The sequence below is a fragment of the Arvicanthis niloticus genome, chromosome 5 (genome assembly GCF_011762505.2).
Source record: "Arvicanthis niloticus isolate mArvNil1 chromosome 5, mArvNil1.pat.X, whole genome shotgun sequence".
Taxonomy (NCBI): Eukaryota; Metazoa; Chordata; class Mammalia; order Rodentia; family Muridae; genus Arvicanthis; species Arvicanthis niloticus.
In genome coordinates, this window is record NC_047662.1 from 43,513,917 (window position 1) to 43,536,030 (window position 22,114).

General features: G+C 49.2%; 1 protein-coding gene across 8 annotated transcripts in view; it reads right to left on the reverse strand.

Moving 5' to 3' along the window:
- The window catches only part of Ssbp3 (single stranded DNA binding protein 3), a 136,908-nt gene extending 115,246 nt beyond the window's left edge, over positions 1 to 21,662 (reverse strand). For all 8 annotated transcript variants that reach the window (XM_034502306.2, XM_076934544.1, XM_034502305.2 and 5 more), the window contains exons 1-4: positions 21,525 to 21,662; positions 20,430 to 20,502; positions 20,149 to 20,210; positions 17,705 to 17,789 (exon numbers count right to left, since the gene is read on the reverse strand). In XM_034502306.2, coding sequence (XP_034358197.1) covers positions 17,705 to 17,789; positions 20,149 to 20,210; positions 20,430 to 20,502; positions 21,525 to 21,580 — 276 coding nt within the window. In that variant the 5' untranslated portion in view covers positions 21,581 to 21,662. The remainder of the gene's footprint in view (positions 1 to 17,704; positions 17,790 to 20,148; positions 20,211 to 20,429; positions 20,503 to 21,524) is intronic.
- Positions 21,663 to 22,114: the final 452 nt, after the last annotated feature.

The following is a 22,114-nucleotide window of genomic DNA, read 5'->3' on the forward strand; positions in this document are numbered from 1 at the left end:
CTACCAGCAGTCTGTCTCCAGCAACTCAAAGGGGACTTTAATAAGCTCTATAAATTTAGTGACATCTAAACTGAGACATGTAAAAAGAATCAGACTCCTCTAGACAGAGAAAGAATGAAAGAAAGTGATCCAAGCTGGATAGCATGTGCAAAGGTCCCGAGGTGAGGGGGCTGGCCTGCCGTATGCTTAACTACAGCCTGGCAGCTCTAAAGTCTCAAGAGTTCAATTCCATCCAGCCAACTAGAAAGCTGGTTTTAGTTCAACACAAAGACCCATCTCTGCTCCTCAATTTTATTTTTCCAATAGGTGAGTGCACAGCCCATCAGCCTGCTGTCCACCTCTGTTTCCACAGTGTCTTCCCAGAGCAAGTGTCTGCTTCCTGAGCAGTTCACAGGCCTTCAGTGTAGGACACACCCTAGCTCTTCACTGGCCACTGCTAGCTGCCTGTCCTAGAGCAGGTTGGGCAAGGACAGGGGAGAACTTGTTTCCTGACTGAAAGAGAAGAGCGGAACTGCAGGCCAGGAAGAAAGGAGGGCATCATCCAAGTGCAGGAACCCTGCTCAACCATCCAGTAACTGACTGAGCAGAGCCTGGCCCACAGGCCATCCCATCCTTCCAGGAGGGACAGCGGGCACCTTGCAGGCAACATGAGGTCCCCATCCCTTAAGTACACAGAATGTTCTGCTTCTGACCTGAAGGGACTTGGCTCCTGTGGCTATCCCCATTTTCCCTACTCAACCAAAAACAGCCTTCAGGAGAAAATGACTCAAGGTTTACAAGCTTCCCTGTTTACACAGGGCCACAAATCTATCAGTGGGGAAGCCTTTAAAATAAACTGTCTCCTAACACTGTCATTTCCTTTCTTCTTCTGGCCGCCTCCCTCCCCAACAAGCACACACACTCACCACCTATTATGGGGGTTTAACCTCACCTGTGGAGCCGGGCTTGAAAGAGGAACCCCAAGTTCAGAGCACACATCTCTCACTCCCGCTCCTAACTGCTCTACAACAGCTCTACCCAGCAGAAAAGAAGATCTTCCCAGGCAATGCCTCGGAACCTCAGCTCTTACACAGACTCTGCAAATAGCACTACACAGCTTATCTGGTGCTCTCACTCCTCTTCCCAAGTAGCCACTGCAAACAGTGAACCCACCTTAGAGGACAGAGGTAGAAACCAGAGCAAGTGGTAAGCAGAGGTCCTTCTGGGAACAGGAAGCAGGCTTGTCCCTTCAGAAGCCTCCTCTGCTCCCACCTTAGTTCCCAAGCACCCTTGTCCATCAGCAGACGAATACCTTCTAGATCACCAAGAACTGTAAATGTGAACTCCTGAAGTTAAGAAGTGTTCTGATTGGCACTTCAAAATATATCATGACAGCTGGCAAAATGGCTCAGCAGGTAAAGGCACTAGCTCTGTACACCTGGAAACCTAAGTATGATCTGCAGAAAAAGTAAATGTGGATGGAGAAAACCAACTTCACAAACGTGTGCTCCAACTTCCACACACACAAATCAGTAAAAGCATAATGAAGATATGGCCACAAGAAAACCACTCCAAGTAGTGTCTGCAACTCTGTCCCTTGGTGTGGCTTGTATCAGTATGGCACCAGAGGCACAGGAGGCCAATACAGCCTTCAAGACCAAAGAGTCTGTGCTAGCAGCAGCCACAGGCTGACACAGGTCTCAGCCCTTCACTCCCACCAGGCCTTAAGTCAGCAGCATGAGTGAGGTGCCTCCCTACTTGAACCTCTCTTAGAAGTCTTTGAAGTGCTCCATGAGAAGCTCAGCCCCCAAAGAATGAAGTAGGAGCAGAGCTGGCATAAGAGGGAGGTGTGCCCAGATCTCCTTAAACCCTATATCCCAGGCTCAGCATCCTCACCACACTGAGAAGAGAGTCTCACTCCATTTGCAAGTCAACCTACTACACTCTCCCTGTATTCTCTGGTTTGATTTTCTAGCTTCTAACCCCATAATCTGAACTTGCTTTCTGATCCATCTTCCTCTCAAGCAAAAGGCTGCTCCTTCCTGCTGTGCATAGCCACTGCCCTACCTCACCCTCAGCCCCAATACCTGGCACCTCAACTCCTCAGCTCTCAACTCTCCAAAGCCAAAAATCAAAACTCATGTTCTACCCAGAACTTCCCATAGAGAAAAGCAGTCATTTAACACTGAGTACCAGCAGAAACACTATACAAATCTCTACCCTTTTCCACATAAACTGACATCTCAAGGATGCCCCCTCCCCAATAACTCATTCGTGTAGCTTTCCTGCTGAATTCAGTCTGTTAAACCACAGGACAGGGGAAAAAAAACCCTCCAAACAGCAAGGTATAGTTTGTACACACCTAGCATCCCGGAACTTGGGAGGCTTTGGCAGGAGAATCATGCATTTGAGGCAAGCCAGTAGGCTACTTAGCAAGAACCTGTCTCAAAAACAAGAGAGCTCCAAGCTGAAGACACAGCTCAGAAGTCAAAAGGAATGGCTGCTCTTTCAGAGAGAGAGGATCCAGACTAAATTCCCAGAACACACATGGAGGCTCCCAACTGTCTGTAATTCCAGTTTCAGAGAATTTTACATTCTCTCTTGGCCTTCCCGGGCACCAGGCATGCACATGGTACATGGACGCGTATATAGGTAAATCATTTATACATAAAATACATTACACATAAAATAAAAACAGTCTGTTTCTAAAACATGAGAGCTGGTCAGGCACTGGGGCACAACACCTTTAGTCCCAGCCCTTGAAGCAGAGAAAAGCAAGTCTCAGTGGGTTTGACGCCAGCCTGATGTACATAGCAAGTCTGAGGTGAGGCCCCCCCAGTATTAAACAGTAAGACCCTGCACAGAGAGGAATAAATGAAAAAAAATGCCCCCTCCCCCATGCGTGCACAAGGTATAACACTGGAGAACCCCTAAAAGAGAACTTACAGATTCATCACTTCCAACTAAGACTCAGACTCTCACAGCAGAAACGCCACACCTCCTCCAAGAAAGAATAGATTTCCAGGCAACCCTCAAAGAGATCCAGCATGGACTCTCCACCCAAATCCCTCCCACCCTACAGAAGGCCATCTTGGATTATTTGCCTTCAAAAAAATGTAATTTAAACATTGAGTGGCTTCACTTTCCAAACCACTGAGAATTAGGGAAAGGGGGGAAACCACGTCTGTTTCTATTTGAAACTGTCAAAATTAGCATTCAGTAATTAAAAATCACACCCTTTCTCTTAATAACCTAAGCAGCATGATACAATCAGGTTGTGCCAACTCTTTAATCTAATTGACTAATTACAGATTTTAATTTAGTCAGTTACTGAACAACTGTTGACAATTTGTTTTCATTAGGGACAGAACAGAATAAATATTTAGGCTTTCTGTCACAAAGACTCCTGCAATGGGCTCTTCATCATGACCCCAACTTCAGAGTGACAAGTCCTGGCTCCATCCTCAGGCACAGGTACCTAAGCTGCTCCCCAGCACCAGCCCAGCCACACCTGCACCCAACAGACCTCACTCAAGTCCCTTCAGAGGCCAACCCTGAGTTCGAGAAGCAGCCTCCACTTCCCAAAAAGACAATTTCCAAATTCACATGCGTCACTCAAGAAGTGGCAAACACTTAACATCGTGAAGAAAAATAAATTCAATGCTTCATGTCACTGGCTTTTAAGCAACAAAATAAGTTAACAGTCAAAATAGGTTTATCTGCATTCATCTCACTGAGATGAAAACTGTCACTGACATTTTTTTAAGACACTCATTTACACGTTTGTGTAACAAAATATTCCAATTTTTTTTCAAAGAACGATTCTCCCCAAGGACCCATCTCCCAAAGCCATCCTATAGTTTGTCAATATAGCAGTGGCTCAAAGGCTATGAGTGGAGCCTTGAGAACAAGTCCTGACTCCTTCACTTAGTAAGGCCATAGCCATGGGCTCCTGGCTTCTCTTCTTAGAGCCTTGATTTCCCCCATCCAAAAAATGGAATCACAACAGCCTCTGCCCTGGAGAGTGTTAAGGGAATTAAACATTACCCTCCCACACACAGTGTTAGTCCTGTGTAAATGTCAGTTCAGTAAATACCCAGAGACTGCCCTTATATCCCTCACTAACTCACTCTATGGAAACCACAGCCTAGGAAGAAGACAATGATGCACTGACAGCTTCTATGGAGGAAAGTCTGTTAAGAATGCTGATCTGGGGACTTTGCTGTTCCGAGCCAGTTCCTCAGATCAGCAAGAAGCATGGGCCCTCCAGCTCTCCAAGTGTGCACATAGCAGGCCCTGTACTCTGCCTACATGGCCCTCGCTCAGGACCCTGAGCTCTCTTGGCTCAGAAGATCAGTTGGGTGATCCTGTCAGAGACAATTCTGCATTCTGACTTTCCCAAGCCAGGACTTAGTGCCACCAACACTGCTAGACAGTGGGGAACACCAAGCAGAGCCAAGGTCCTCAGCTCAATGATTCTAACAGGCCTCCAGGAAACCTCACTGGGAATGCTTGAGGGATCACTACCAATCTAAGCTCAACAAGACTCAGGTCTGCCTTCTGCTGGGAGTGTTTTCTGCTCACTACAACTGTAACTGCCTGTGAACTCAAGCCTGACTCCCTGGAGCTACTAAGAAGCCCTGGCTGCCGTCTACATTTTATTTCATACTGCTTCATTAAAGTCAATGGTGACTATAGCTGGGAATGGGAGGCACACACCTGTACTCCAGGATGTGCAAGCAGAAGGATCATGAGCTCAGGGCATCCTGGGCTATATAGATTCTATCTCAAAAACTCAGACAAATCAAATTAATGATGCCTCTGGGTTGAAAATAGTTACAGAACTTGCCTAGTTTATTAAGGCCCTGAGTTCAAGCCCTGACACTATATTAACAGTTAATTAATTATGACTTGATATGGGGAATGTCCTCATGAATTAAATATGGTCAAGCATGTAGTCAAGCAGGAAACGAGGAAAGGGGGCCCTTCAGAGAGAGACAGGACCCTTTGTGGGCTAGAAAGATGGTTCAGCCATTAATAGCTAGGCTCAACCAAAACATCAAGAAAACCCTTCCTGCAAGTGAGTCAAACATTTTCTTAGATGAGGCTGTTAAAAACCAGCTAGTCCCTCTTCCCACAAAGAATCCCAGACCTACTCAGGAAACCTAGGCCCTCAGGAAAGACCTGGGCCTGACCAAGGCTCTCAGGGCTGCTGCCCCTAAGCCTAGTGTGGTTTGGGTAGGGTCTTGTTGTTGTTGCTTGGGGTTTTGTTTGTTTGTTTTGTTTGCTTGCTTGTAGGAATTGTTTTGGTTCTTTGAGATAGGGTCTTACTTTGTAACCAGGATGGCCTAGAACTTACTTTGTAGGCCAGACAGTCTCACACTCCTGGAAATCTACCTATCTGAGCATTGTAAGTGCTAGGAGCACAGGAGTATGCCAGCAGACACACTTGTGCTAACTCTTAGGAAGGCAGCATGGCACGGTAACAGAGAGTGCATTAGAAAAGACAGAAACTGGAAGCAGATAACGGCTCAGTCTGCGGAGTGTTTGCCTCCCATGCCCAAAGCCCTAGGTTTGACCCTCTGCAGTCAGGAGATGGAGGCAGAAAGATCAGTAGTTCAAGGTCACCTTCAGATACACAGCCAAGGTCAAGACCGACCAAGGATTCATGAAACTATCTCAGAGAGAAAGAGAAAGAGCGAGAGAGAGGGAGAGAGAGAACTTAAGTTTAAGGTTATTTTTGACATTACTGAGTCACTCCAAATACTTCCATTTCCTCATGTACAAAATAAGAATGAAAACAAAATAATCCACCCACAGGATCATTGAAAGACAGGAGACAAAACCTACCTGAAAATAGTATAAGACACACACTTAGCACTCAATAATTGCTTGCTTCTATTAACTCTCTGTTCATGAAATAAGAACCCATGTCCTACAGTCTCAGAAGAGAATGGAACAAGAATACTTTTTTAGCTGGCTATGCTGGTGCATGAAGGGGCAGACTGAACTCTGAGTTCAAGGCCAGCCTGGTCTACATAGTAAGTTATAGGCCAAAAAGGACTACCTGAGACTAATAACAAGCACCTTCACCACCTCCACCACCACCACATGGTCCGTAACCATAGTAAGTGCTCAGTAAACATTTGTATCCTTCATTAAATAGGGGATTATTAGCAAGCCATGATGCCATCATTTAGTAATTTGTCCCTCACCATAAAACTGCAATCTGGACTGCCTAGGGCTTCAGCACCCACAAAGGATTGCCTCTCTCTAAAGTCAGGGGTGCCAGAGGCAAACACTGTGATTTCCACCTAGGTTCCTTTGACGAACATGCTGCCAGCAAAATAATACCAAAGAAAGTATGTGGTGACAGTCAACTCGATTTAAGTTCATTTTCTGTAGCTTGGGGTCAGAATCGACCGCAGTACTCTGGTGATCAAGTTTTCTGCAATTCCCTATTCCACACATTAGCTCACTGACAGAAATTCACCGTGGTATTTAAAGTGGCAGCCATCACAACTAACTCAAATTGTATTGGCTTCCCGGTTGCCGAAATGCTCTGCTGAAGCCATCAATTGGCCAATTCGGAGATAACATGGTGGCTGAAATTCCCTGTCATGTTGTAAAATCCCTTTCAAAGCAGTTCACGGCTTGTAGACCCTCAGTGGAACCTGTGCCCAGAGCATCGGCCAGCACCACCTCCCATAACCCAAGTGGTAGGCAGGCAGGCAGGCAGGCAGAGCGGGAGCTGGCAGGCAGCGCTGCCAAAAAGAAGGGCCTCCAGAGAGAGGATAACATTTTCTACTGGACACCTTCTAAAAGACAGAAAGAAAAGACTGGCCACTCGCACACGCCTGACAGCAGGCCTGCTCACTGGGTATCTGCCCCCTCGGCACAGTCTGAGTAGCCAAAGCCACGGCACTACAGGAAGAAAGCTGCCAGATTCCTGAAGGATAGCACACTAGCCAGACTCGTAGGTACAGTGTCTTGAGCCAGTATCTACCACAGGCATCTGGGACTGGGTAGTCACAAACCAGCAGGATTACCACCCTGCTCTATGCCTCAGTTTTCCCATCTGGAAAATTAGCAGTTCCTTCTTGAACAGTATTCCATCATCTGAAACAGAATTCTCAAAGAGACCCCTAAGACAGCAGAGGTAGTGCACATCAGTAACCTCAGGACTTGGGGTGCTGACCTGAGCAAAAATGAGTTCAAGGCCAACCTCTGCTACATAGTAAGTTTAATGCCAGTCTCAAGACCTTGTCCAAAAAATAAAAATAAAAGAGGAGAGGGGCAGGCCATTACAGTGACTCAGAAAGCTAGGGATAGAGAAAAGCCAGCCCTGACTTCACTTCACTGTCTGCCTCCTACTGAAGAGCAAGCAACAGCTCAAAAGACACAGAGTCCCCAGGTCATGAGGAACAATCCAAACTGTAGGAATCCAGCCTAGTCCAAACTCACACACTGCTCATAACACCGCAGTTTCCAACACCCAGGACAACCTGCCCACCAAGTAACCACTCTGCACTACACTGTTACTTCTGAGCCCTCTCTCAAGTAGCCTTCTGTGACTAAGAAAGAAGATGAGAGAAAAACTCCATGGACTCAAGAGGCAGAGAACTGGGAAACATCAACAGAATGTCAGTGCTTCCCAAAAACACAAAGAGAAGGACACAAAACCTGCTGTCACTGAGGGTGGAGATGGGGAATTTGGGAGATTGGACCAACTTGGGTCACAGAAGGTACTCTGAGACCCTCTCTTCCTGGACACTGCTCAGTCAATCCTCTCTGAGAGAGAAGGATGCCTCTAACATACGACAAGCAGGAGCTGTCTGTGAGCGACCACAGGGCAAACTCATGAGACTTGCTCAAGAAGCCATTTGCACTCTGCCTCTGAGAAGTGAGACCACTGCCTCCTCCCAGACCTAGCAACACCCTATCCCTCCAAGTGGGAGATACGCTTATTCAGCATGCAACAAGCATGCAGAGTGCTGTCTGTGCATTTAACAAACTAAGACTAAACAGCAAGCTGCAGAATCAAAGGACCCAAGCACCCGGTAGTTAACAAGCACCCCTATGACACTAGACCTGATGGAGAAGACTCTCCTCAGCCCTTTGGAGTTGGTGCTGTTTCCTTATTACAGATCTGGAAACAGGCTCAGCTATTGCCTATCACTCAACCCAAATCACCCAACCTGAAGGAATGGCTCTTGCGGGCCAGTAATTGTAGAACTTCAGGCTGAGACCTGCACTGCAAAGTCCTTCCAGTTAGGACAGGACACGCACATTTGTGTGCACTCATAAATCACTGAACAGAGGCTGCCAGAAGCAGCTCTCATGTTTACTGTGATCCAACAGTTGCTTCTTTCCCTCTTTCTTTCTTTTCTTTTCTTTTCTTTTCTTTCTTTCTTTCTTTCTTTCTTTCTCTTTCTTTCTTTCTTTCTTTTTTTTTTTTTTGTAATTGCCAGTCATGACCCACTAAGTTGATTCGAGATCCACTAATGGGTCACAGCTCTGTCTACGAAACAATGCTTTGCCACTTTCTGCCACATGTCACTCCTCATTAAAACATCTTTAACACACTTAGTCCTGACAAGGATCAAATCCTCCTCATTTCTCAGGGCACAGAGTCTTGCTCACTGACCACAAGTTTATTCAAGATGCTACAATCAGCCCCAGGATCAGGTTGGCAGAGGAGGCAAAAATGAAGTTTCGTCCCCCAGGGGTCTAGAGAAGGAAGGAAAGAAACTCCACCTTCACTCAGATAATTCTCCTTCTAGGCCACAAGTGACAAGTGAGTCAGAGTATCTCCAACTTCCTGGAAGGAGGAGGAGAAACGGATGGTCATGGCAGACCCATGGGAGGCTGCCACATTCTAAAGCAGCACTGGCTATCAGAAAAATTAGTGTGCAGAGAAACAAAACTTCCTGGGTGCTGTGGCACCGAGCAGGACCACAGGGAAGAGCCAGAGGCAGGCTGGGAAAGAGCATGTTCCAGGCTCCTAGAGCAACAGAGGAACAGGTACAAACAACACACTGATATGGCACCTGTGTATACCTCCATCCCCATCTCTTACAGCAGCCTGGACCCCAGGGACCCTATAGCTAATCAACAGGTGACCAAATAAACAAAGGGCAAAACTCGCTGGAATCCACCCCTCACACTATGGCCCTTCTGCTCCCCATTATCAATCACTGAACACCATCTGTCAGAAAGCAGGACTTCCCAGAGTCAGGAAGGTCAAGAGCATACATACATGCAGAACACAATGTGCCTGGCATGAGTATGCAGTTACTGTATGTGTACTGTGTGCGTGTGCGTGCATTTACTCCACATGATGACCCTGAGAGGTACGTGGGTGGCTTCATCTCTTCTTTACTGACTGAGGAAACTGAGGCACATGGGCTAATGACAGTGCTCGTGGCCCATAGAGCTAGCAAGTCTTGGCTCCTGCTTGAGTGTACAGATTTAAGACCCACAGGAGATGATATGAAGGGTCTGTACATCTTTGTTCTCTGGCTTTCCTTTGTCTGTTTTACTTGCTTATGATGATGACACCCAGTTCAACCATCTGCAGCCCTGTTGTTCTTACTGACATGTACAGGAGATTGCACACAACCCTTTATAAACACTGATCACACTCTGGCTACCTCCAACTCTTCAGTAAGCAGGGCAGGTGGGCAGGTGTTTGGGAACTGTGGACACTGTCATGTGCTCCTGGTTCATGGTCACATAAGGGCTTACCCCAGAAGTACAGAGAGACCAAACCAGCTTCCTCAGCGTTTCCCTTCCCAGCTTGCCGACCACCGTGGCCCCTTCTGAGACTCCTCACAGATGCAGAAAATCTGGTGAGGCCTTAACCCAGAGAATGGCACAGGACCTAGGGACTTCCAATCTATTCATACCTATGCACATTCACACAGCACCACCACCTCCAGGGACAGCTTTCGTGCCTTTCTTCTGACAGTAGAGAACAGGAGGACAGGCCTAGTCCATGTTTCACAGTGAGGTAAAAACAAAGCTAACACAGGCATAAGACTAAAATTCAGATCTTGCCAGTGCCACCCACAGCCCCTGGGCCTCCCCATTGGGCTCTGTAGCTGATCAAGCAGGCGTGGTCCAGAACACTGTCCAACACAGATAAGAGGCAGAGACATCTCAGGGGACTCTTTATCACTGCCAGTTGTGCATGGTAGGACCACTAGCTCTGCCCCCTCATGAGGGTGCAGGGAGTGAATCAGACAGCTGGGAGTAAAGGAACCTGGGACACACAGAGGAGCCCTGGCAGAAAGGGCATTACTGAAATCAGTCAAGTACGCAGGATTCTTCCATAAGGGTCAACCTGTTCTCCCTGGAGACAGTACAGTAAAGAGTTTTCTGAACAAACATCAGGACCATAAAGAACAATCAACCTCAGCAAGCACTGTCTGGGAGACATCCCACCTCATTCGTATGTGTTAGCCTTCGCCCTCACAGCCCTGCAGGAAAGACCAGTTCCTAGCCTACAGACGGGTAACCAAAGAACCCAAAGGACATCTAGACAGAAAACAGCAACCATGCACAAGAAGTCAGCAAGTCTAAGCCAGAGCTCAAACTCATCCAAACCCAGAGGCTTTGAGCCCAGGAAAAGAAAGGCATATTGTGGAAAGACCCATCCCTTCAACTCATCTCATTAAGGCCCAACCCTGACAAATCAAAAACAAAGCACCATAATTGTCTATTTGTTGTAAGCTCCCAACAACATATATTAAAGAAGTTTATGTGAATCGCCTAATGCACTTTGCCATGGTCAGAATTACTAACAAGCTAAAAGAGATTAATTTTTCTAAATATTCTAAACCCTCAGACACTACTACAAAGGTTATAGCTAGTGTAACATTTCTACTATCTTAGCTGACAAGCCTCAAGCACACAAGTACACATACACACCACCTACCCATCACACACACACACACACACACACACACACACACACGTGCGCGCGCACCACGACTCCTCTTAAGGGTTAAATTCACACTCAGAAGACAAGGGTCCACTGACACAGTACTCATTGGAGAGTCCTCCTCCCTTACAAAACAGAACTGACCTAAGGGACACAGAACTGGGTGTCTCCCAGCTCCCTCCAAGTGTTGGCTGGCACAGAGCTAACTCTCAGTCCAAGTTTGCAAATGCTTAGCTAACAAAGATGGCATTATGCAAAAGGCTGCTGCACAGTGCTGGTCTGGGAGTTCAAATGAAGTGACCACTGCCAAAAACTTTGTTTGGGTCCCCACTGTCGTCGTCCCCCTCCCCCGTTCCACCTCCTGCCTTAAATAAAGGGCAAGGATTTACAATTTGGGGTCTTGCAGCCACTTGAAACCCATTAAGGTGGCCACATTGCCTGGGTTCTGGCAAAATGCAATTCCAGCTCCTCATTTACTGTTTAATTAACTACTAACAGAGGAGTCTGGCAGCCTCTGGGGACAAGAGGAACTCCAGAAGACAAGGTGGGAGCCCAAGGAAAGGACTCAATACAAAGTATAAGCTGAGAGAAAGGGGGGCCAAAACTGTATATTCTGTTGTTTTTAATCTGCCACACAAGGGTGCCAAGGGTCAAAGCCAAAGACAAGCCTTGAACTTGCCAGGACCTCTGGCCAGATAGCTAGGCTGGCTTATCACAGAGACCGGCACTCCTCCAGCTCTTTAGAGCCCAGCTATAGCACCCACTCACTGTCACCCTCTTATTCCCCTCTTCCTCGTGGGCCCTGCAGACAGAGACACTCCCTGCCCAACAGGAACCTCAGCTCAGCATATCCAAAGAGAGGCCTCTCAAATATCATTTTGCTATTTCAAACCCACCAAGGACACTGGACCCCTGCCACACAGCCACAAATACCCCAGCTGCTGTCCACACCCACAACCCAGGCACTTTTCCCCTCTGCTAACCACCTCTCCACAAAAAGGGGGGCTGGGGCATGAACTGAAAGGGGCCCAGGTCTTCAGAACAGAGATACTGAGACAAGCAACAAAATCTGCTTACAGGAACTTATATGCCCAAATTCTTCACTGTGGGAAACAGGGATTTAGGCTTTTTTGGAGCAATAATCCATGAACCTCCTAAAATCATAAACAAAGTCTCCTTTATGAGGACACGGAATTTTCTAGAAAGGAAAGTCGGTGACTTTTATCTCTCTACTTCTGGCAAAAGCAAAGAGCCACTTCACCACAATAGATTCTCCTTCCATGGGTCAGGTCTCACCCAGCCTGTGACTAGGCAGTTCTCCTTACAGGGGCTTCAGTTTCATTCTGTTATTTCTTCAGAGAATGGTCACAGACTGGGTACTGGGCACACTATGGTCAAGTGCAAATCTCCCATTTTTCAGGGAGCCTGCACCGGGTGAGCATAGTAAACACTGTCAGGTAGAACGCAAGACTAAGTTTTGGCCTCAGCTCCACCACCTCCTAGACTAGCAACCGAAATGCCTAGCAGTAGCTTCATCTGTAACATGGAGTGAGACTTAGTAATAAAACCCAACCAACAAGGCAGCCTCGAAGCCCAACCACAGTTGGACGTCTGGAAGTGTGCCGTTCTCCAGCACCTGAGGGCCACTATGGGGCTAACCTACTTTGCTCTTTTCTTGCTACCAAACAAAAAATACAACAGCTACCATAGGAGAAAGCGGACCAACCACCAGAAATAAAGGTACCAAAAATGTTTCTCTCTAGCCACAGACCCATCTCACAGCCCCACACAGGGAATGAGACACATACATACACCTAGGAGTATCCATTTACAAAGGACAGTAACAGACCACCCTGTCAGAGAAAACCCAGGGGGAGCCCCAGCGGGGTTCTGTGGGCTTTTCTCATCTCTCTCAAGAGGCACTGCTAAGCCAGGAGAGAACAGCAAAGAAATCATACAGGGACCTAGTTACTCCTCCTGTGGCCTCAGGTACTCAGAACAAACCCATTCTCAGAAAACTCCACCCTAAACACAAAACCACTATCACTCCTGTGTACACGTGGCAAACATCAGGGCTTTCAGGCTTCTAAAGGAGCCAGGAAAACCCAAGCCGTCAGGTGTGAGGTGGAAAATAGACAATGACTCAAATAAAAACCCAGCAAATCAAGGACAGTTTAACCCCCTCCCTGCTCAGTCACCTGGCTCATTCCAGGATCCACACATCTGGCCTTGATCTGGGAGGGGCTCTCAAGATCACCCAGTCTGATCCTTCCTATTTTGTAGGGAGATGACCTGCCAAGATGACAATATTACTCTGTACAAGAACCAGGGACCCACACCTTCTATTTGAGCTGGAGAGCCATACCCCAGACACTTTTTCCATATTGTCAGAATCGTTGACTCTAGGCACCCAGGGCCAGTGAACACTCTTCACACCATCCATGTCTAACTGATATTAAAGCTGCCACTTGCTCAAGATGACCCACAGAACTTAGCATCTGAAGAACATCCTCCAGTAATGTATGAGCTGTTCTGGCCCAGGTTACCCCCTCCCCACACATCACCTGTGTTCCCCCCGCTTGTTTCCTTCCTCTCTCCCATCAGTGTGTGCTTACTATGTATGTAGAAGGCCTTAGGTAAGTTACAGAGATAAGCAGCTCCCAGCCTATGCCACAGTAAAAAGTTAGTGAGCTACAGCCAAAAAGGCAAATCTAAAAAGTTAGCCAGGATCATACCAGCAAGTGATGCCTGTTGCATGCCTATGCCAGGAGATGGTAGAAGCATGGACTCTGGTGTTTGCTGGTATTAGCTGGAAGTTGTGTGCACATTCTAACTCTCCTGTTGTAATTAACCTCTCTGTGCCTCAGTTTCTTCATCTACAGGACAGAGCCAGCAGCATGCCTGCTTCCTCTAACAGAATCAATGGCAGGGTAACTGAGCAAGTGCAGTAACAGCACACAGCCAGACACTTGGTAAGTGTCGACATAATGCACAGGTGGTGTTTACAGACACTAAAATGGAATGATCACCAAATGCAGAAACCAATCATAGGCGTCCTTAAGACCTGTACATGATGGCTGAGGCCTATAACCCCTGCTACTCAGGAGGCCGAGGCAGGAGAATTGAGAATTATACCACAGTGAGAGCCAGTCTCTCCCACATACAAAGAATCTTCCAAAGAGGCCTCAGAAAGACAGAAAGGATTAAACAAGAAACACACATTCTAGCCTAGGGGAGAACCTACCTGAGGGCCAGCAAGATGGCTCAGTCTCCAGAACTCAGGGTATGAGAACTGATCCCTGAAAGCCACCCCCTGAACCCCCCGACAAACAATGTGATACAAGCACCCACATTCACACATCATACACACACGAAATAAATATAAGCCACTAAAATCTTCTTAGGAAAAAGTCTAACTCAGTGAGACACATGGGAATAGAGAAACAAGATGAAGAAATGAAAAGGAAAAACAACATAATTGTCTTCAGTATCTCCTCTCCTCTCCTCTCCTCTTTTCTCTCTCTCTCTCTCTCTCTCTCTCTCTCTCTCTAACAGTGTAGGGAAAATCCTAGGGCCTCAACAGCACACTTTTAATCCCGGCACTCAGGAGGCAGAGGCAGGCAGATCTCTGAATTCAAGGCCAGTCGGGTCTATATAACAAATTCTGGAGTAGCCACTTCTACATAGTGAGATCCTGTCTCAAAGAGAAAAGGAGAGAAAAGAGGAGAGAGGGGAGAAAAGGAAGGGGAGGAGAGGGGAGGAGAAAAGAGGAGAGAGGAGGGGAGGGAAGGAGAAGGGGGAGAGAGGAAGAGAGGGAGGGAAAGAGAGGGGAGGGGAGGAGAAGGGGGGGAGGAAGAGAGGGGAGGGGAGAAGGGAGGAGTCTCCACTCAATCACATCATTCCTTCTCCCTTGTGACCTGACTTAGGTCACAAGACACATCAGATTGATCCCAATTTAAGGAAAAAGGCCTTGAGCTGCAAACCTATGAATCATGGGCCCCCAACTAGTATGACCTCATCTCTTAGCAGCATCTTCTAAATGTCATGCCAACCTCAGCAATCTGCAAGGTTCGAGTGCCATTCCTTAGCAAGTCACAGGCTGCAAACTAACATACATTCTACCGCTGCCATCTTGCTTCAAGATGCAAGACCAAATCACAAACTGCCAGAGAGAATCTCAATGCTACCTACTAGAGCACTAAGCTACAAGTCACTGCCTGCAGGCAGGAAGGCCAGCTCAGCAGTTAGAAGACCTCAATTCAGTTCCAAGCACCCACCTCAGGAAGCTCACAACCATCTTTAATTCCAGTTGTAGTCAATTTAATCTGATGCCCTCTGATCCTTATGGCACCTTTATGGGCATGGTGGTGCACTAGCTCATGTAGGCACACATACACATAATAAATAGCCCAGTGCAGTGGTGCATGCCTTTAATCCCAGCACCCAGGAGGCAGGGGCCAGCCTGGCCTAGTGAATTCCAGAATAGTCAGAGATACACAGTGAGTCTCTAAACAAGTAAATAAATGAGTAAATAAACACGCAAACTTCAAAAAAACCCATTAGCATGTGATTTTCTGTGAAAGAACATAAATGCCTATCAAAGACTGGGCTAAGCAATTAGAAGGTAATTATGGCAGAGCACTTGCCTGGTACATGCTGGGCCTCGAGTTTGATTCCTAGCACAGGGGCAGGAGATTTTCAAACAGACTCCCATCCTACCTTCCTCTCTAAAATGAAACCATCTGCAGTATAGTCAGAGACTAGCACAGAGGGCTTAGCTATCTGTAGTTATTTTAAAAGGGGTGAAGGGGGAGAGGCAATATTGCTAGGTAGTAAGGGGAAGTCCACTGACTTTTTCACCTGGCTACCGTCCACTCGGCCTCTGGCAAGCTGCTGTTCAGGACGGCTGGCCTCTCAATCATCACCACCACTTACCTTCCCAGAATCACATCACACAAATGACAGTGGTCACCTGTCCCCTTACAACTAAAAGACCCTCAGGCTAGAAGTAGCACTCCCAGATTCTTTTTCTCAGCCCTGGAGAAGACACAAGAATTGACCACATTCCTGAGCATCCTCCTCCAAGAGCATAACAAAATCCCATCACAGTAACCACTCGGGAAGCCAGTGAACTCAGTCTCACTGTAACTCCTCTTACAGAAGCCATTTTTACCATGGCAACAACCACCTCACTGAAACTGACCACCTATGAAACTCAAAGGTGGGCTTTGGTCTCCTAGGCCAGGTTCAAACTCAGCATGCAAAGGAAGCCAACGACCTGACCAAGAAGACGGGACCTGACACTGGTCATCAGTTCCTACACCCAGGATGGGAGGACTGTTCCTACCACACAAGCCCAACCTACTGTGTATATGTATGTACACAATCACCTGCAGTGCCTACTGGAAGCAAAACCCAGAAGTAGTGGAAGACCTCAGGATACTTCCCTCTCCTCAGGCTGCACTTCCCTGACAGATCTCAACCACCTGTCTTATCAAAACATAAAGACTGGCCACCAGAACCCAAGTTGGTTCAGTGTGCATTTATTTAAAAAAACACAACAGCATTGCCACAGAGGTATCTTCCTTGTAATGACATCACGGACCTTAAATGTATCCAGGTATATAGATATTCAGCAACCAGATAAAAGACTCTACTGCCTGGTAAAATTTAGCTACTCTCAATTTTGGACAAAAAAAAAAAATTGAGCTGGCCATGGTGGCTATAACCTCAGCACGTAGACGCTGAGGTAGGATTGCTAAAATTTCAAGGTCAACCTGACCTACATACTGAGTTCTAGGCCAACCTGAGCTACAGCAGTTATCTGTATCCCATTCTTGTCTCCCTAACCCCTAGTAGGCTGGCAAGAATGGTGAGCCAGAAACAATGCCTACCACCAAACGTGAGGTCCTGGGTTTGAGCCCCAGGAGGCACATAGTGGGAAAACAGAACTGAGTCCCAAGTTGTCCTCTGACCTCCTCTCTCAGGCTACATGTCACACATACACCCAACTCAAATGTGCATATGTACACAATATAAATAAATATAATTAGAGTATTTACAGTACACATCACCGGAGAAGAGCAGTATGAGCCCCCACATTTGTGACCTCATAAACCCCACACTATGTGCACATAAACACTGCACACTGTATGTGACATATATACACCCTACACTGTGTGTGCACATAAGCACACCACACTGTGACCCCATACATCCCACAGTGTGCACATATGCACCCCACACCGTGACCCCATACAGCCCACACTGTGACATATATACCCCACACTGTGACCCTATACAGCCCACACTGTGTGTGACATATACACACTGAAAGGCTGCTCTTTGGAAAACAGAGCTAAGGCCACTCCAGAGCACTGTTGCTTGGCCACCCCTTCTAGTCTAAAATACAAGTTTCCCATTTACTTTCTTTTTGGTTGTGGTACTGTTTTTCTTCAGCCACCACCAAGCAGTCCCCTCTCGTTTTGCTCTTAACAAACCCCACATGATTCTGAGTCTTCAAACCCCCTCCAGACAGGTATCTGCCTCTTTCATGCAACTGCACAAAGTGATGAAATACTACTTCCCCTCAACTTAAAACACCTGGGAAGGAGGGTGTAAGGAGGCAGGCAGCAGAGGCAAGTGGGCAGGAGACCGGGAAGGAAGGCAAGGAGGAAATAAAGACCACTGCCAGTTGGCTGTGCATTTGCTTTTGATACTAAAGAAGTTAGAGCCATCCAACCCTGTAATTATTGCCAGGATTAAAAATTTGTTACTCACATAATCATGAAAGGCTTTTGCTTCACTTGAATGTTCACAAGTGTCTCTCCTTTCAGGAGCTGCACAGTAAAGGTCCCAAAATACACTGCAAATAGAAAAACAAAGTAAGATCGGGTTACTAATTATTACTTGTATACACATCAGGGGAGAGCAGAATACACGGTACAGCACCTCCTAAGGGCTCTCCTAAGGGCTCCATCCTACCTTACAGCACCGGACAAACTCAGCCCATAAGATAACTGGCCTGCAACCTCTCCTGGCAAGCCAGACAGACATCTGTAACAGTTCCCATGTGATCAGCTCCCCTGTACTGGGTATCTCCCATCAGTGACACCGTGTGTGGTTAGGAGACACTAAAGCTCCTATTGGTCAGCACAGCCTGTCCATGGTTTGTCCACATAAGAATTTGGATGAGAGTCTGCCCATCTCATCTCTGTCCTTTTCACCACCCCAAACCAAAATGGCTGCAGCAAAGTCAGGACACAACTATGATTCATCTGCAGAGCAATCTGGGCAACTCCAGTAATGAAGTGAGCCTCCTGGGCTCTTAAGCCTTTAGCCTGCACCCCCACCTGTCTGTGAGCCAAAGAGGAAGGAGCTCTGACAACTGAAAACCGTACCCCTCTCACTAAGCAGAAGGGCCTCTGCTTAGGCCCCATCCAGACAGAGTAAGAGGGCAGGGTGAGCACAGGTCCAGGGCACAGCACTCAAGACCCTCTGTAATTCTATATGGTCACTCCAACACTTCACAGTCACAAAACAGAAACAAAACACGTGCCGTCTAACTAAGAGAGTGCTACACAAACACAGGGTCTTAGAAACGTCCTGTACAAGAACCAAGCCAGAACCAGCTTGAAGTACACAGTGAACACTGAAACTGAGGTCTGATCTGACTTGTGGTCCAAAGCCGCTGGTCCATCACAGCAAGCTCCATTGTCACTGGAGAGCACCACCCTCAAGGTGTGCCTAGAACAAAACCCACCCCATCCAATCTGATCCAAGGCCTCCTCAGGCCCCAAAACAGCTGCACAATAAACATTCTAACAAACCAGACTATAACCACTGACAGTCACCACAACCTGAGCCCCAGTACAGCCAACCTTCCATTCCTTGAACAAGGATGGAAAAGCTACAAGAGACTGTAGGAGCCACAGAAAATCCAGGTCCTTGCACAACTGCAGATGGAAGCTGGGTACTATGCTTTCCTCCTCCAAGATTACTCCCTGGAAAACCCCACACAGCAAAGACTTCAAGACACTCTAATTTCCAGCACCCTCAGAACACATTTACTCACAAGCCCAAGTTTCTACAAGACCCACAGCAATCAGATCCACCAATCCCATCACACACTCACCCCCAACAGCCAACCTATCACCCACTCCTGCAGGTGGAATCCTTGCGCCACACCACCCACCTCCTCCGACCAGGCAGTTGGAAGTTGTCAGAAGCCATTAAAAACTCATTTTCTCTGCACAAGTCAGAACAGACACTTCATCCTCCCGCTGGTCAAAGCGCCTTGAAACAGTAACCTGAGCATCCTCCCGCTGGTCAAAGCGCCTTGAAACAGTAACCTGAGCTGGCAGTCAGGTAAGTGCTGACATCCCAACAGACACTACACTTGACTCAACTCCACCAAAATATCAAAAGCCACCCCTCCTCCTGTTTCCTTTTCAAAAGGATGTGAAAGAGTCCACCAATCAGCCCCACAAGACATCCAGGTCACACACTCAAGACAACTTGCCTAAGGCTCCGACCCTATGCTTCCCTCCTGCCTGCAGAAAAGACCACAGGCTGCTGAGGGCTGGAGAGAGGGTCAAAGATAAGGAGAGCCAGTCCTGAACAAGCTGCAGGCATCCTGCCAGGCTACCTCTGCCTGGTTAAGGTTCTCCGTAAACTAAGGCTTTGTGGTTGCAGGGATGCTGGGGGTGGGGAGGCAGAGGAAAGGAAGGTCCAGTCAGTCTGAATCAGTGTCTCTACAGGAAGTGCGGCCCTTTTTGCTTTTCTCAGGGTCTCTGGAAAAGGCCCAGTGGATGTCTCTTAAGGTTTGGCGTTACAGAAGAAAACATAAAGGACAGCTCAGTTGCAAAATGGACCTGGTGTCCCCTCCACCCGCCCTGCCCCCACTCCTCTAATTAAAGCAGCATGCAGGATTGACAAAAACCCTTCCAGCTCTTTTTGAGCCCCCTGCCTGGTGCCCCAAAATGAGATGGAAAAGCATAGCAAAATTCAGTCAGTTCCCACAGGCAGAGACACGCCAGCAAAAACTTCAGGCAGCAGCCTCTTCTGCCCATTCTTCCTTGCCAAACCTGGTCAGATCACCCAGAGGTGCCTGCTCCGTGGAAAACAGAGGCTAAAGGTAGAGGGCCCATTCCAGACCCTTGTCTTTGTTCACTTGGACTCGGGCCTCAGAACAAAACACACACAAAACTATCACACAAACTTACCACCACCACGAGTGCAGAAACCCAGGCGGTTCACCCAGTGTGATGTTTTTTTCCCATCGAATCTAGAAAAGAGGGAGCGGAGGCAGCTTAGAGGGGCAGAAAGGAGGGGGCCGCAGGGCCTTCCCCAGCCAAAAGGCTGTGAAGACCAACCAACAATAAATGCCAAAAGGTGATAAAAATTCAAAATGGTGGCCACAGTGGCTGCTCCTGAAAACAAAGGCTCTAAGAATAGTGGGGAGGAGGGGGTGTCAAGAAACGGGATGCTAAGGAGTCCCACTCACCTCTGATAAGAAGGTCTGTGCAGATTTCTGTGCTCCTACGTGCAGTAAATATTCGTAGACGTATAAAGCTAACCTGGAAAGTGAGGAGAGAGAGGGGGAGAGAGGGAGGGAGAGAGAGAGGGAGGGAGGGAGGGAGAGAGAGAAAGAGAAAGAGAGAGAGAGAGAGAGAGAGAGAGAGATCGGTCAGATCACACTAAGGCTCGCTCGTGCCAGTGACTGTGAGCCCAGTCTGTGCCATCCCATTGTGGCCACGACAAGAGGTGAGTACCTATCACCCCAGACAGGATCCGAGTCAGAACAGTTAGTGGGTGGGTACCACAGACAAGCTGCACCAAGCCACGGGAGCCGGAAAACAGTCCCCAAACTTGAACTTCCAAGTGGCACGGGGACTAAACCCACCTAGGTCTCGCAAACTCGCAAGCCGCTCCAAGAGCCCTGAGCCGCCCTCCTTTCCCCAGCCCACTTCAGCTCGCTGCTTTAGCCCAGCTTCGGGGTCCAGACAGACTCGGTCCCAGTCCGGGTACTTGGCGCGCTCTGGAGAGGGCAGCAAAGCGCCGCCCTCAGCATCTCCCCCTCAAACAACTGTCCCCCAAGCCTGGGGCCAGGCCGGCGCCACCAGCCCAGCCAAGCCCAGCCCGGACGCCCCGGAGCGCACCGGGCGGACGGAGAGGCCGCTGGCTGGGTAGGGAGAGCGCTCCCGGGCGAACAAAGCCCCCGGCACGCACTCCTCACGCCGCGGGCGGACAAAAGGAGCCTTCGGGGCTGCAGAAAGCCACGCGCCCCCTGCTCGCACTCGGTGGGCAAAGTAAGGCCCCCGCGCCCAGCGGGCCGAGCGCACCGGCTCAGAGTGGGACCTCGCCCACCCTCGTCGCGGGCCCCCGCGCCCGCTCTGCCGCGCGCCTACTAACTACCCTCGCCCACCGCTGCCCTGCCGCCCCTTCAGGGTGCCCCAGCCTCTGCCGGCGCCCAACAATGGGCTCTCCACGCTGCCGCCGCGGGGCAGAGACCGGGGCCCTAGGGGCGCAAGGCGGTGCGACCCCCGCGCCCACCTGCCTCCCGCCGCCCGCGGCGCGGCCCCACTCGCGAAAGGCTTACTTTTCCCGAGCCTGCCCGTCCGAGGGCACCGCCGAGCCTTTGCCTTTGGCAAACATGGCTTGCAGAGAAGAGGGCGCCGAGCTCGCCGCCGCCGCCGCCGCTACCGTCCGGTCTCCCGAGCTGCCCTGCTCCCGGCCCCCTCCCGGCGCTCGCCCGCTCGCTCGCTCGCACTCCGCTCGCCGCGCTCCCTCCCTCCCCGGCGCTGGCTCCGCGCTCTTTCCAGCTGTCAAAGCGTCAGCCCCGGCCGCGGCCCCATCGCCCTGGAACTCCTCCCGCGCCGGCTCGGCCTGAGCTGCGCCGCCGCCCGCCCGAAGCCTGCAGCTCGCTTGCTCGCGGCCCGCGCGCCCGCCGCCCGGCTCCGCCTGCGCCGCCCTCTGCGCCTTCAGCACCGCTGCCGCTGCCGCCGCCGCCGCCGCTGGTCTACTTGGAGCTCAACCGAACGTGGCTGCCCCGGCAGGAGCGCGGCGGGCGTCCACGCCCCGCGACGGACGGCCGTGGCGGCCAATCGGCGCGCGGGGGCGGGCCCGGAGGCCGGGAGGGACGCCTGTCAGCGCGGCCGCGCCAGTCCCGCTGCGCCTCCTCCGCGAGCC